We start from the raw sequence: 13,523 nt of genomic DNA, 5'->3' as shown, positions 1-13,523 counted from the left end.
TCCAAAGTGCTTCTTGTATTCATAGTGTGGTTTCAGTCTGATGTTGGTCCGAAATGGTACCCTGTTCCCTGAACAATAAGTCGTGCATCATGTAGGGAATGTGGGGCCATTTGGGACTCAAGGTGACATCCCTGGCTGGCTGTCATTGGCCGGCTGACTGTCTGATGTCATAGGGGGTGGTGGGTTTCTAGTAGATATGGACTCTCCTCTTCTGATAGGGGCGGAGCCAACCTCTAGTACTGAAATGACCTCTGCTTCAGGAACTCCCTGCAGGAAGTGACATCACACTTATGTATTATGGGCCTTAAGGCTGGATAGACCTGAGACGGCTCCTATAGCCATCGGTTACAGATCCTATTTCCCATTTCTAATCGATACTTTTGAAGTCATCTTTATGTCTCTACTGTTAAGATTATCTTGTGAACATAATGTTAGTCTGTATGTTAAAGGTTGTGAGGGTACGTGCCGTGATGCTTGTTGTGGAAGGAAAGTTGTTGCGGGATGGTGTTGTCGTCCTAGCTCAGACGGGTCCAGGAATGGTCCCAGGGCAAACAACGTGATCTCATCAAGCTGTTAAGAAGCCTTTCGGACCTAGACTTGGCGCTCCGGTACTGCTTGCCATGTGGTAGCAGAGAAAACAGTCTGACGAGAGTGGCTGGTGAGGCGAGGCCAGGCTTTCTGAGAAAGTATTTCATTGGTCGATCCTTCAGCATGTCCTGCAGCTTCCCTGGGTTGGCTTCATCCATGTGGCAGCTCAGATTCAGATATTTAGATAGTGTTTAATAGTCACATGTACAGGTGTTATTACAGTGTATAATAGTCACATGTACAGGTGTTATTACAGTGTATAATAGTCACATGTACAGGTGTTATTACAGTGTTTAATAGTCACATGTACAGGTGTTATTACAGTGTTTAATAGTCACATGTACAGGTGTTATTACAGTGTAATAGTCACATGTACAGGTGTTATTACAGTGTTTAATAGTCACATGTACAGGTGTTATTACAGTGTTTCATAGTCACATGTACAGGTGTTATTACAGTGTTTAATAGTCACATGCACAGGTGTTATTACAGTGTTTAATAGTCACATGTACAGGTGTTATTACAGTGTAATAGTCACATGTACAGGTGGTTATTACAGTGTAATAGTCACATGTACAGGTGTTATTACAGTGTAATAGTCACATGTACAGGTGTTATTACAGTTTAATAGTCACATGTACAGGTGTTATTACAGTGTATAATAGTCACATGTACAGGTGTTATTACAGTGTAATAGTCACATGTACAGGTGTTATTACAGTTTAATAGTCACATGTACAGGTGTTATTACAGTTTAATAGTCACATGTACAGGTGTTATTACAGTGTAATAGTCACATGTTATTAGTGTTTACAAAATAGCCTCCAATACCCTACTCAACAAATTGGATGCAGTCTATCACAGTGCAATCCGTTTTGTCACCAAAGCCCCATATACTACCCACCATTGCGACCTGTACGCTCTCGTTGGCTGGCCCTCGCTTCATACTCCTCGCCAAACCCACAACCCCACTCCATGTCATCTACAAGACCCTGCTAGGTAAAGTACCCCCTTATCTCAGCTCGCTGGTCACCATAGCATCTCCCACCTGTAGCACACGCTCCAGCAGGTATATCTCTCTAGTCACCCCCAAAACCAATTCTTTCTTTGGCCGCCTCTCCTTCCAGTTCTCTGCTGCCAATGACTGGAACGAACTACAAAAATCTCTGAAACTGGAAACACGTATCTCCCTCACTAGCTTTAAGCACCAACTGTCAGAGCAGCTCACAGATTACTGCACCTGTACATAGCCCATCTATAATTTAGCCCAAACAACTACCTCTTTCCCTACTGTATTTATTTTGCTCCTTTGCACCCCATTATTTTTATTTCTACTTTGCACATTCTTCCATTGCAAAACTACCATTCCAGTGTTTTACTTGCTATATTTTATTTACTTTGCCACCATGGCCTTTTTTTGCCTTTACCTCCCTTATCTCACCTCATTTGCTCTCATCGTATATAGACTTGTTTATACTGTATTATTGACTGTATGCTTGTTTTACTCCATGTGTAACTCTGTGTCGTTGTATCTGTCGAACTGCTTTGCTTTATTTTGGCCAGGTTGCAATTGTAAATGAGAACTTGTTCTCAACTTGCCTACCTGGTTAAATAAAGGTTAAATCATTTTTTTTAAATAACAAGGACAACACAGGTCTTTCCATCATTGTGTGATTTTTTATGTGCAAATGAACTCGAGCTTACGGACAATGTCATGTGATGTAGTGAAGCACCTGAGTGAGTTGGGTGCTCAGTTACGCAGGTACTTTCCCAAAACGGATGACACAACTGGATTTGTTATCCCTTTCATGCCCTGCCTCCAGTCCACTTACCGATATCTGAACAAGAGAGCCTCATCCAAATTGCAACAAGTGGTTTTGTGAAAATTGTCGCAGCTGGATGCTGTTTCTGTAACTCCTGCTGCAGTGTCCAAAGGATCCTCAGCTGTCTTCCTCTTCTGGTCATTGTGGCTGGGTCGGGGAGATGGGTCAGCTGTCTTCCTCTTCTGGTCATTGTGGCTGGGTCGGGGAGATGGGTCAGCTGTCTTCCTCTTCTGGTCATTGTGGCTGGGTCGGGGAGATGGGTCAGCTGTCTTCCTCTTCTGGTCATTGTGGCTGGGTCGGGGAGATGGGTCAGCTGTCTTCCTCTTCTGGTCATTGTGGCTGGGTCGGGGAGATGGGTCAGCTGTCTTCCTCTTCTGGTCATTGTGGCTGGGTCAGAGGTTGATGGAGTTGCAGGGCAGGGAGCACGGGTTCGCCTGGACCGTGGGTTGGGTGTTGGTGAGAAGGGCCTGGGCTTTGGAGAGGGGCCGGGGAGGTGATGATCCAGGCTGGTGAGATGATGAACCAAGGGGCAATGAACCACCTGTAGATGGGCCCTCAGTGTTCTGCTCTGGGCTGTCCAAAACACACATACACCCCCCACCCCTACAAGCAGATGGCCAAAACAATAGAATACATTGCAAGCAATCTTAAAACATCTCCATGGTCTACGTTGAGCTAAAATGTTTACCCAAAATAACGGATTTCATAAACATATGCTAATCATTATAACACCACAGTGCCTGTTTTTAGATGTTTGAACTAGCCCTGCTAACATGCATGATGTGACACAACACAGGAACTGAAAATTTCCCACTCAGAATTTCTTCTTTCCAGAAAAGTAGGTCAGCTTGAACGTAAGACCACAAACACGCACTGCGGCCCCACTCTTCTCCTTCACCCATTTCAGATTGAGAACACACTGCGGCCCCACTCTTCTCCTTCACCCATTTCAGATTGAGAACACACTGCGGCCCCACTCTTCTCCTTCACCCATTTCAGATTGAGAACACACTGCGGCCCCACTCTTCTCCTTCACCCATTTCAGATTGAGAACACACTGCGGCCCCACTCTTCTCCTTCACCCATTTCAGATTGAGAACACACTGCGGCCCCACTCTTCTCCTTCACCCATTTCAGATTGAGAACACACTGCGGCCCCACTCTTCTCCTTCACCCATTTCAGATTGAGAACACACTGCGGCCCCACTCTTCTCCTTCACCCATTTCAGATTGAGAACACACTGCGGCCCCACTCTTCTCCTTCACCCATTTCAGATTGAGAACACACTGCGGCCCCACTCTTCTCCTTCACCCATTTCAGATTGAGAACACACTGCGGCCCCACTCTTCTCCTTCACCCATTTCAGATTGAGAACACACTGCGGCCCCACTCTTCTCCTTCACCCATTTCAGATTGAGAACACACTGCGGCCCCACTCTTCTCCTTCACCCATTTCAGATTGAGAACACACTGCGGCCCCACTCTTCTCCTTCACCCATTTCAGATTGAGAACACACTGCGGCCCCACTCTTCTCCTTCACCCATTTCAGATTGAGAACACACTGCGGCCCCACTCTTCTCCTTCACCCATTTCAGATTGAGAACACACTGCGGCCCCCTCTTCTCCTTCACCCATTTCAGATTGAGAACACACTGCGGCCCCACTCTTCTCCTTCACCCATTTCAGATTGAGAACACACTGCGGCCCCACTCTTCTCCTTCACCCATTTCAGATTGAGAACACACTGCGGCCCCACTCTTCTCCTTCACCCATTTCAGATTGAGAACACACTGCGGCCCCACTCTTCTCCTTCACCCATTTCAGATTGAGAACACACTGCGGCCCCACTCTTCTCCTTCACCCATTTCAGATTGAGAACACACTGCGGCCCCCTCTTCTCCTTCACCCATTTCAGATTGAGAACACACTGCGGCCCCACTCTTCTTCCTTTCACCCATTTCAGATTGAGAACACACTGCGGCCCCACTCTTCTCCTTCACCCATTTCAGATTGAGAACACACTGCGGCCCCACTCTTCTCCTTCACCCATTTCAGATTGAGAACACACTGCGGCCCCACTCTTCTCCTTCACCCATTTCAGATTGAGAACACACTGCGGCCCCACTCTTCTCCTTCACCCATTTCAGATTGAGAACACACTGCGGCCCCACTCTTCTCCTTCACCCATTTCAGATTGAGAACACACTGCGGCCCCACTCTTCTCCTTCACCCATTTCAGATTGAGAACACACTGCGGCCCCACTCTTCTCCTTCACCCATTTCAGATTGAGAACACACTGCGGCCCCACTCTTCTCCTTCACCCATTTCAGATTGAGAACACACTGCGGCCCCACTCTTCTCCTTCACCCATTTCAGATTGAGAACACACTGCGGCCCCACTCTTCTCCTTCACCCATTTCAGATTGAGAACACACTGCGGCCCCACTCTTCTCCTTCACCCATTTCAGATTGAGAACACACTGCGGCCCCACTCTTCTCCTTCACCCATTTCAGATTGAGAACACACTGCGGCCCCACTCTTCTCCTTCACCCATTTCAGATTGAGAACACACTGCGGCCCCACTCTTCTCCTTCACCCATTTCAGATTGAGAACACACTGCGGCCCCACTCTTCTCCTTCACCCATTTCAGATTGAGAACACACTGCGGCCCCACTCTTCTCCTTCACCCATTTCAGATTGAGAACACACTGCGGCCCCACTCTTCTCCTTCACCCATTTCAGATTGAGAACACACTGCGGCCCCACTCTTCTCCTTCACCCATTTCAGATTGAGAACACACTGCGGCCCCACTCTTCTCCTTCACCCATTTCAGATTGAGAACACACTGCGGCCCCCTCTTCTCCTTCACCCATTTCAGATTGAGAACACACTGCGGCCCCACTCTTCTCCTTCACCCATTTCAGATTGAGAACACACTGCGGCCCCACTCTTCTCCTTCACCCATTTCAGATTGAGAACACACTGCGGCCCCACTCTTCTCCTTCACCCATTTCAGATTGAGAACACACTGCGGCCCCCTCTTCTCCTTCACCCATTTCAGATTGAGAACACACTGCGGCCCCACTCTTCTCCTTCACCCATTTCAGATTGAGAACACACTGCGGCCCCCTCTTCTCCTTCACCCATTTCAGATTGAGAACACACTGCGGCCCCACTCTTCTCCTTCACCCATTTCAGATTGAGAACACACTGCGGCCCCACTCTTCTCCTTCACCCATTTCAGATTGAGAACACACTGCGGCCCCACTCTTCTCCTTCACCCATTTCAGATTGAGAACACACTGCGGCCCCACTCTTCTCCTTCACCCATTTCAGATTGAGAACACACTGCGGCCCCACTCTTCTCCTTCACCCATTTCAGATTGAGAACACACTGCGGCCCCACTCTTCTCCTTCACCCATTTCAGATTGAGAACACACTGTGGCCCCACTCTTCTCCTTCACCCATTTCAGATTGAGAACACACTGCGGCCCCACTCTTCTCCTTCACCCATTTCAGATTGAGAACACACTGCGGCCCCACTCTTCTCCTTCACCCATTTCAGATTGAGAACACACTGCGGCCCCACTCTTCTCCTTCACCCATTTCAGATTGAGAACACACCGGCCCCAAATCCAAATCTTTCTCAATATTTCTTTGATATAGGTGTTCAAATGTCATGTTCACCAGATGGAACCCTGACCTGTCCCAGACCTGCAGTTTTCAACTCTCTAGAGACAGCAGGAGTAGTAGAGATACTCTCCAATGATCGCCTATGAAAAGCCAACTGACATTTACTCCTGAGGTGCTGACTTGTTTCACCCTCGACAACTACTGTGATTATTATTTGACCCTGCTGGTCATCAATGAACATTTGAACATCTTGGCCGTTCTAATTTCCACCCGGCACAGCCAGAATGTGACTGGGAGTGTTTCCTAGCCACCGTGCTTCTACACCTGCATTGCTTGCTGTTTGGGATTTTAGGCTGTACAGCTCTTTGAGATATCAGCTGATGTAAGAAGGGCTATATAAATTCATTTTGATTTGATGAGATCTGTGACATATCCCTCCAGCTGTTGTCTTTTGATGCTGCTTGTCAGAGTATTGTTGTAAAGGTGTTCTCATGTCTCACCAGTTTGCACAGACGCACCTCAAAACTGGGCAAACACAATTGCAGGGAGCAAATCTCAAATTAAACCACAAAAACAGGAAGATTCTGCTGCTTCTTCTTCTTTTTCTGTGGGTTTTATGGCGGGCTACACTATAAAAAAAGTGTTTTGCCGCCACCAACTGGACGGTTTGAAACCAAAAAATGTAAAACCCCATAGGTAACAGCAGTGGCGTCCCGTCATTCAGGGCAGGTGGGACCACATTACTAGCAAAATAATTACAACTCACACTTCCCTCTTTTAGTTCTCCATATCTCCCTTTTCGGGTTCCAGGACCTGAGAGGGTACCACCCTCTCAGCTCCTAATAATGCACACATAAGTTACAAATTACACACAAAAAAAACACAATAGCACAATTGGTTTGGAGACAGTAAAACAGCAGCCATCTCCTCCAGCACCATCTAATTATATAGTCATGCTATTCAATTGTTTTGTCTCATATACAAAATTGAAAAGTGGTCACATGAATAAACATTAACAGATGGTGACACTGCAGAGTGAGAATAGATATTTTTATTCACAAATAAAAGTTGCATGTTTGTATGTTTTCAAAATAAGACATGGAGAGGAGTCAACTACACTGGGTTAGAAGTTAGCAGAGCTAAACTAATGACAGATGTGGAGAAGTCAACTACACTGGGTTAGAAGTTAGCAGAGCTGAGCTAAACTAATGACAGATGTAGAGAAGTCAACTACACTGGGTTAGAAGTTAGCAGAGCTAAACTAATGACAGATGTGGAGAAGTCAACTACACTGGGTTAGAAGTTAGCAGAGCTGAGCTAAACTAATGACAGATGTAGAGAAGTCAACTACACTGGGTTAGAAGTTAGCAGAGCTGAGCTAAACTAATGACAGATGTAGAGAAGTCAACTACACTGGGTTAGAAGTTAGCAGAGCTGAGCTAAACTAATGACAGATGTGGAGAAGTCAACTACACTGGGTTAGAAGTTAGCAGAGCTGAGCTAAACTAATGACAGATGTGGAGAAGTCAACTACACTGGGTTAGAAGTTAGCAGAGCTGAGCTAAACTAATGACAGATGTAGAGAAGTCAACTACACTGGGTTAGAAGTTAGCAGAGCTGAGCTAAACTAATGACAGATGTAGAGAAGTCAACTACACTGGGTTAGAAGTTAGCAGAGCTGAGCTAAACTAATGACAGATGTGGAGAAGTCAACTACACTGGGTTAGAAGTTAGCAGAGCTGAGCTAAACTAATGACAGATGTAGAGAAGTCAACTACACTGGGTTAGAAGTTAGCAGAGCTGAGCTAAACTAATGACAGATGTAGAGAAGTCAACTACACTGGGTTAGAAGTTAGCAGAGCTGAGCTAAACTAATGACAGATGTGGAGAAGTCAACTACACTGGGTTAGAAGTTAGCAGAGCTAAACTAATGACAGATGTAGAGGAGTCAACTACACTGGGTTAGAAGTTAGCAGAGCTGAGCTAAACTAATGACAGATGTAGAGAAGTCAACTACACTGGGTTAGAAGTTAGCAGAGCTGAGCTAAACTAATGACAGATGTAGAGAAGTCAACTACACTGGGTTAGAAGTTAGCAGAGCTAAACTAATGACAGATGTGGAGAAGTCAACTACACTGGGTTAGAAGTTAGCAGAGCTAAGCTAATGACAGATGTGGAGAAGTCAACTACACTGGGTTAGAAGTTAGCAGAGCTAAGCTAATGACAGATGTGGAGAAGTCAACTACACTGGGTTAGAAGTTAGCAGAGCTGAGCTAAACTAATGACAGATGTAGAGAAGTCAACTACACTGGGTTAGAAGTTAGCAGAGCTAAACTAATGACAGATGTGGAGAAGTCAACTACACTGGGTTAGAAGTTAGCAGAGCTAAGCTAATGACAGATGTGGAGAAGTCAACTACACTGGGTTAGAAGTTAGCAGAGCTGAGCTAAACTAATGACAGATGTAGAGAAGTCAACTACACTGGGTTAGAAGTTAGCAGAGCTGAGCTAAACTAATGACAGATGTAGAGAAGTCAACTACACTGGGTTAGAAGTTAGCAGAGCTGAGCTAAACTAATGACAGATGTAGAGAAGTCAACTACACTGGGTTAGAAGTTAGCAGAGCTGAGCTAAACTAATGACAGATGTGGAGAAGTCAACTACACTGGGTTAGAAGTTAGCAGAGCTAAACTAATGACAGATGTAGAGGAGTCAACTACACTGGGTTAGAAGTTAGCAGAGCTAAACTAATGACAGATGTAGAGAAGTCAACTACACTGGGTTAGAAGTTAGCAGAGCTAAGCTAATGACAGATGTGGAGAAGTCAACTACACTGGGTTAGAAGTTAGCAGAGCTGAGCTAAACTAATGACAGATGTGGAGAAGTCAACTACACTGGGTTAGAAGTTAGCAGAGCTGAGCTAAACTAATGACAGATGTAGAGAAGTCAACTACACTGGGTTAGAAGTTAGCAGAGCTGAGCTAAACTAATGACAGATGTAGAGAAGTCAACTACACTGGGTTAGAAGTTAGCAGAGCTGAGCTAAACTAATGACAGATGTAGAGAAGTCAACTACACTGGGTTAGAAGTTAGCAGTCATCTTGACGATGTCGTTGTTGCCCTCGACGACGTGGTTCTGTATGCGTTTATGGAAGTGATCCAGAGCTGCCAGCAGACGATCAAACAGGTCCTGGTGGCCATATAGAGAAATATGAAAAGGTGATTGGTTCAGTGTCAAGGTTGATATTGCACCAGTGTACTTGGACTTAAAATTGTGTTGCAAAATGCATTCATATTCAGACCTGCCAACCTGTAAGGTGTGTAGATATATATATATATAACACTGTTTAACTACATACCTCACACTATAGATATTATACATGTAAGGTGTGTAGATATACAGTACCTGAGCTCTCGCCGTCTCCTGACTGCAGGTGTCCCTCAGGTTGGTCATCTAGACATTTATGTTGTGCCTGTGGTGTGTTACCTGAGCTTTCTCAGTCTCCTGACTGCAGGTGTCCCTCAGGTTGGTCATCTAGACATTTATGTTGTGCCTGTGGTGTGTTACCTGAGCTTTCTCAGTCTCCTGACTGCAGGTGTCCCTCAGGTTGGTCATCTAGACATTTATGTTGTGCCTGTGGTGTGTTACCTGAGCTTTCTCAGTCTCCTGACTGCAGGTGTCCCTCAGGTTGGTCATCTGACTGCGGAGGTGTTGAGAATCCCTGTCTCTCTCCTGGATCTGGTCCGCTATCTGCTCCCTCTTCTGGTGAACATTGTCACACTGACTATAGAGACACACATATTTAATTTAAGCATACTCCTCCACCCTCCTCCCTACTATTCTCTTCCCTACTCTGCTCCTCCCCTCTACGCTTCTTCTCTCCTCCCCACTCTTCTCCTCTCCTCCCTACTCTTCTCTTCTCCTCTCCTCCCTACTCTTCTCTTCTCCTCCCCTCCCTACTCTTCTCTTCTCCTCTCTTCTCCTCTCCTCCCTACTCTTCTCTTCTCCTCTCCTCCCTACTCTACTCTTCTCTTCTCCTCCCTACTCTTCTCTTCTCCTCTCCTCTCCTACTCTTCTCTTCTCTTCTCCTCCCTACTCTTCTCTTCTCTTCTCCTCCCCTCCCTACTCTTCTCTTCTCTTCCCTACTCTTCTCTTCTCTTCTCTTCTCCTCCCCTCCCTACTCTTCCCTACTCTTCTCTTCTCCTCCCTACTCTTCTCTTCTCCTCCCTACTCTTCTCTTCTCCTCCCTACTCTTCTCTTCTCCTCCCCTCCCTACTCTTCTCTTCTCCTCCCTACTCTTCTCTTCTCCTCCCTCCCTACTCTTCTCTTCTCCTCCCTACTCTTCTCTTCTCCTCCCTACTCTTCTCTTCTCCTCCCTCCCTACTCTTCTCTCCTCCTCCCCTCATCTACTCTTCTCCTCCCCTCATCTACTCTTCTGCTCCCTTCATCTACTCTTCTGCTCCCTTCATCTACTCTTCTCCTCCCCTCATCTACTCTTCTCCTCCCTACTCGTTCCCCTCTCCTACCCTAGTACATCCTCAATGTATTGATCCTTAATCTCCTTCTTCTTCTGTCTTCGTATATGTTGTTTGGACTCCTTGTCCATCTTCATCCCTAAAGATCTCTTCAGCTGGCCCTCCTCCACACCATGGTTCTTCAGTTCCTTCTGCTGTGCCTCATACACACACACCAGAGCCTGGGCCTACACACACACACACACACACACACACACACACACACACACACACACACACACACACACACACACACACACACACACACACACACACACACACACACACACACACACACACACACACACACACACACACACACACACACACACACACACACACACACACACACACACTTAGCTTATTGCACCTCAGACGGCAAAAGCATTACATTTGAGGTCCAAGTTTAACATTTACTCAATGCTTCATGTAAGCTCTTTTGTTTGTGCACCCAGTAGGACAGTAACACAGTAGGACAGTAACACAGTAGGACAGTAACACAGTAGGACAGTAACACAGTAGGACAGTAACACAGTAACACAGTTGGACAGTAACACAGTTGGACAGTAACACAGTTGGACAGTAACACAGTTGGACAGTAACACAGTTGGACAGTAACACAGTAGGACAGTAACACAGTAGGACATTAACACAGTAGGACAGTAACACAGTTGGACAGTAACACAGTAGGACAGTAACACAGTAACACAGTTGGACAGTAACACAGTTGGACAGTAACACAGTTGGACAGTAACACAGTTTCCAGTAACACAGTTGGACAGTAACACAGTAGGACATTAACACAGTAGGACAGTAACACAGTAGGACAGTAACACAGTAGGACAGTTGGACAGTAACACAGTAGGACAGTAACACAGTAGGACAGTAACACAGTAGGACAGTAACACAGTAGGACATTAACACAGTAGGACAGTAACACAGTTGGACAGTAACACAGTTCGACAGTAACACAGTGGTACTGGAGCTGTTGGGTCTAACAACAACAACAGTACTAACCTCTTCCTTGTGCTGTTGGGTCTAACAACAACAACAGTACTAACCTCTTCCTGGTGCTGTTGGGTCTAACAACAACAACAGTACTAACCTCTTCCTGGTGCTGTTGGGTCTAACAACAACAACAGTACTAACCTCTTCCTTGTGCTGTTGGGTCTAACAACAACAACAGTACTAACCTCTTCCTTGTGCTGTTGGGTCTAACAACAACAACAGTACTAACCTCTTCCTTGTGCTGTTGGGTCTAACAACAACAGTACTAACCTCTTCCTGGTGCTATTGGGTCTAACAACAACAACAGTACTAACCTCTTCCTGGTGCTGTTGGGTCTAAAATCAACAACAACAGTACTAACCTCTTCCTGGTGCTGTTGGGTCTAACAACAACAACAGTACTAACCTCTTCCTGGTGCTGTTGGGTCTAACAACAACAGTACTAACCTCTTCCTGGTGCTGTTGGGTCTAACAACAACAACAGTACTAACCTCTTCCTGGTGCTGTTGGGTCTTGTTCATGGAGCTCTGGAGGTCCTGCAGTAGTTTGAATATCAGCTGGATGTCAGCCTCGCTGTGAGTCACACCCTGGACATTACTCTGCAGCCCTACCAGACGCTCGTCTGCCATCTCGATGGCCAGCTTGATGTTCTTCACGTTTTCCTTCATCTTCTCCATCTGAATCTTCATCTCTTCAGGAGACTCAACGATCTGAGACTTTAGCTTACCAATGTTCTCCTTTAGAGTGGCCACATCAACCTTCAACTGGGTCTGACAGACACACATTTTAGTCGTAGAATAATCATTTTAACATTTCAATGCATTCTTCAGCTTGATCATAACGTACCAATTTTTGGGACTTCTCTGCCATCTCCGATTTCCACTCTGCAATATTCTCATTGATGGCATTCTGAAACGAAACATAAAGGTTTCTTCTTGAACAAGTCCACATAGTCCCTCCCCAGTTGTCTTTTGTTCTGTATGGTACCTAATGAATATGACCTGGTGGAGTACTGTACAGTACCTACCACTTCCTGGTATTGGTGCATGGTGTTGGTCTGCAGGTCAGACAGAGCAGAGTCCAATTCCCTCGCTTCAGCCTGCTGCTCTGGAGGGATGGTACTGGAGAGAGGAGTCAGAGGTCAGAAGTACAACAGATCTTTTCATCTTCCAGGGCTGCATCTCAATAGTCTAATGCACTACAGCTCGTTTCATCATCCAGGGCTGCATCTCAATAGTCTAATGCACTACAGCTCGTTTCATCTTCCAGGGCTGCATCTCAATAGTCTAATGCACTACAGATAGTTTCATCATCCAGGGCTGCATCTCAATAGTCTAATGCACTACAGATCGGTTCATCTTCCAGGGCTGCATCTCAATAGTCTAATGCACTACAGATCGGTTCATCTTCCAGGGCTGCATCTCAATAGTCTAATGCACTACAGATCGGTTCATCTTCCAGGGCTGCATCTCAATAGTCTAATGCACTACAGCTCGTTTCATCTTCCAGGGCTGCATCTCAATAGTCTTGTGGCATCCTCTCCTTCAACACGTAGCAGAGTCACGTAGGTGACTCTGCTAGCTAGCCAACAGCTAGCCAACGCTAGCCAACGTCTTCTGTATAGAACTCAACTACCCGGTCGCACTCACAGGTAGTATCACATTTTCACTTCATTTCATTACAGTACAACGGTTTAATTTGTTTGATCGTAGCTAGCTACTTAGCTAGCTACATAGCCGTCTTTGTATCAAAGATAATTGTGTAGTCTAGAGCGATTTTCTAGGTTCGCTAGCCATCTATTGTCGTTCTTTTAACGCAACGTAACGTAAACAACACTGCTAGCTAGCCTGCTAGCCCCCGAATAGCAACACTGCAGAAACTATTACACTCAACGGAACGACTTGATTAGTGTAGTGTCAACAACGCACCCACTGCCAGCTGGCCTACTTCA

At 45.9% G+C, this 13,523-nt stretch overlaps 1 protein-coding gene across 4 annotated transcripts in view; it reads right to left on the bottom strand.

Moving 5' to 3' along the window:
• Positions 1–7,087: 7,087 nt before the first annotated feature.
• nuf2 (UF2 component of NDC80 kinetochore complex) overlaps positions 7,088–13,523 on the bottom strand; it is a 37,744-nt gene continuing 31,308 nt past the window's right edge. For 2 of the 4 annotated variants that reach the window (XM_046310284.1, XM_046310283.1), the window contains 6 exons: positions 12,600–12,693; positions 12,419–12,481; positions 12,064–12,342; positions 10,578–10,753; positions 9,700–9,835; positions 7,088–9,240 (listed from right to left, as the gene is read on the bottom strand). In XM_046310284.1, coding sequence (XP_046166240.1) covers positions 9,133–9,240; positions 9,700–9,835; positions 10,578–10,753; positions 12,064–12,342; positions 12,419–12,481; positions 12,600–12,693 — 856 coding nt within the window. In that variant the 3' untranslated portion in view covers positions 7,088–9,132. The remainder of the gene's footprint in view (positions 9,241–9,699; positions 9,836–10,577; positions 10,754–12,063; positions 12,343–12,418; positions 12,482–12,599; positions 12,694–13,523) is intronic. The other 2 variants (XM_046310285.1, XM_046310286.1) reach the window with 2 other exon arrangements.

This window comes from Oncorhynchus gorbuscha, linkage group LG18 (genome assembly GCF_021184085.1).
Source record: "Oncorhynchus gorbuscha isolate QuinsamMale2020 ecotype Even-year linkage group LG18, OgorEven_v1.0, whole genome shotgun sequence".
NCBI lineage: Eukaryota > Metazoa > Chordata > Actinopteri > Salmoniformes > Salmonidae > Oncorhynchus > Oncorhynchus gorbuscha.
This window is presented reverse-complemented; position numbering and strand designations above follow the sequence as displayed.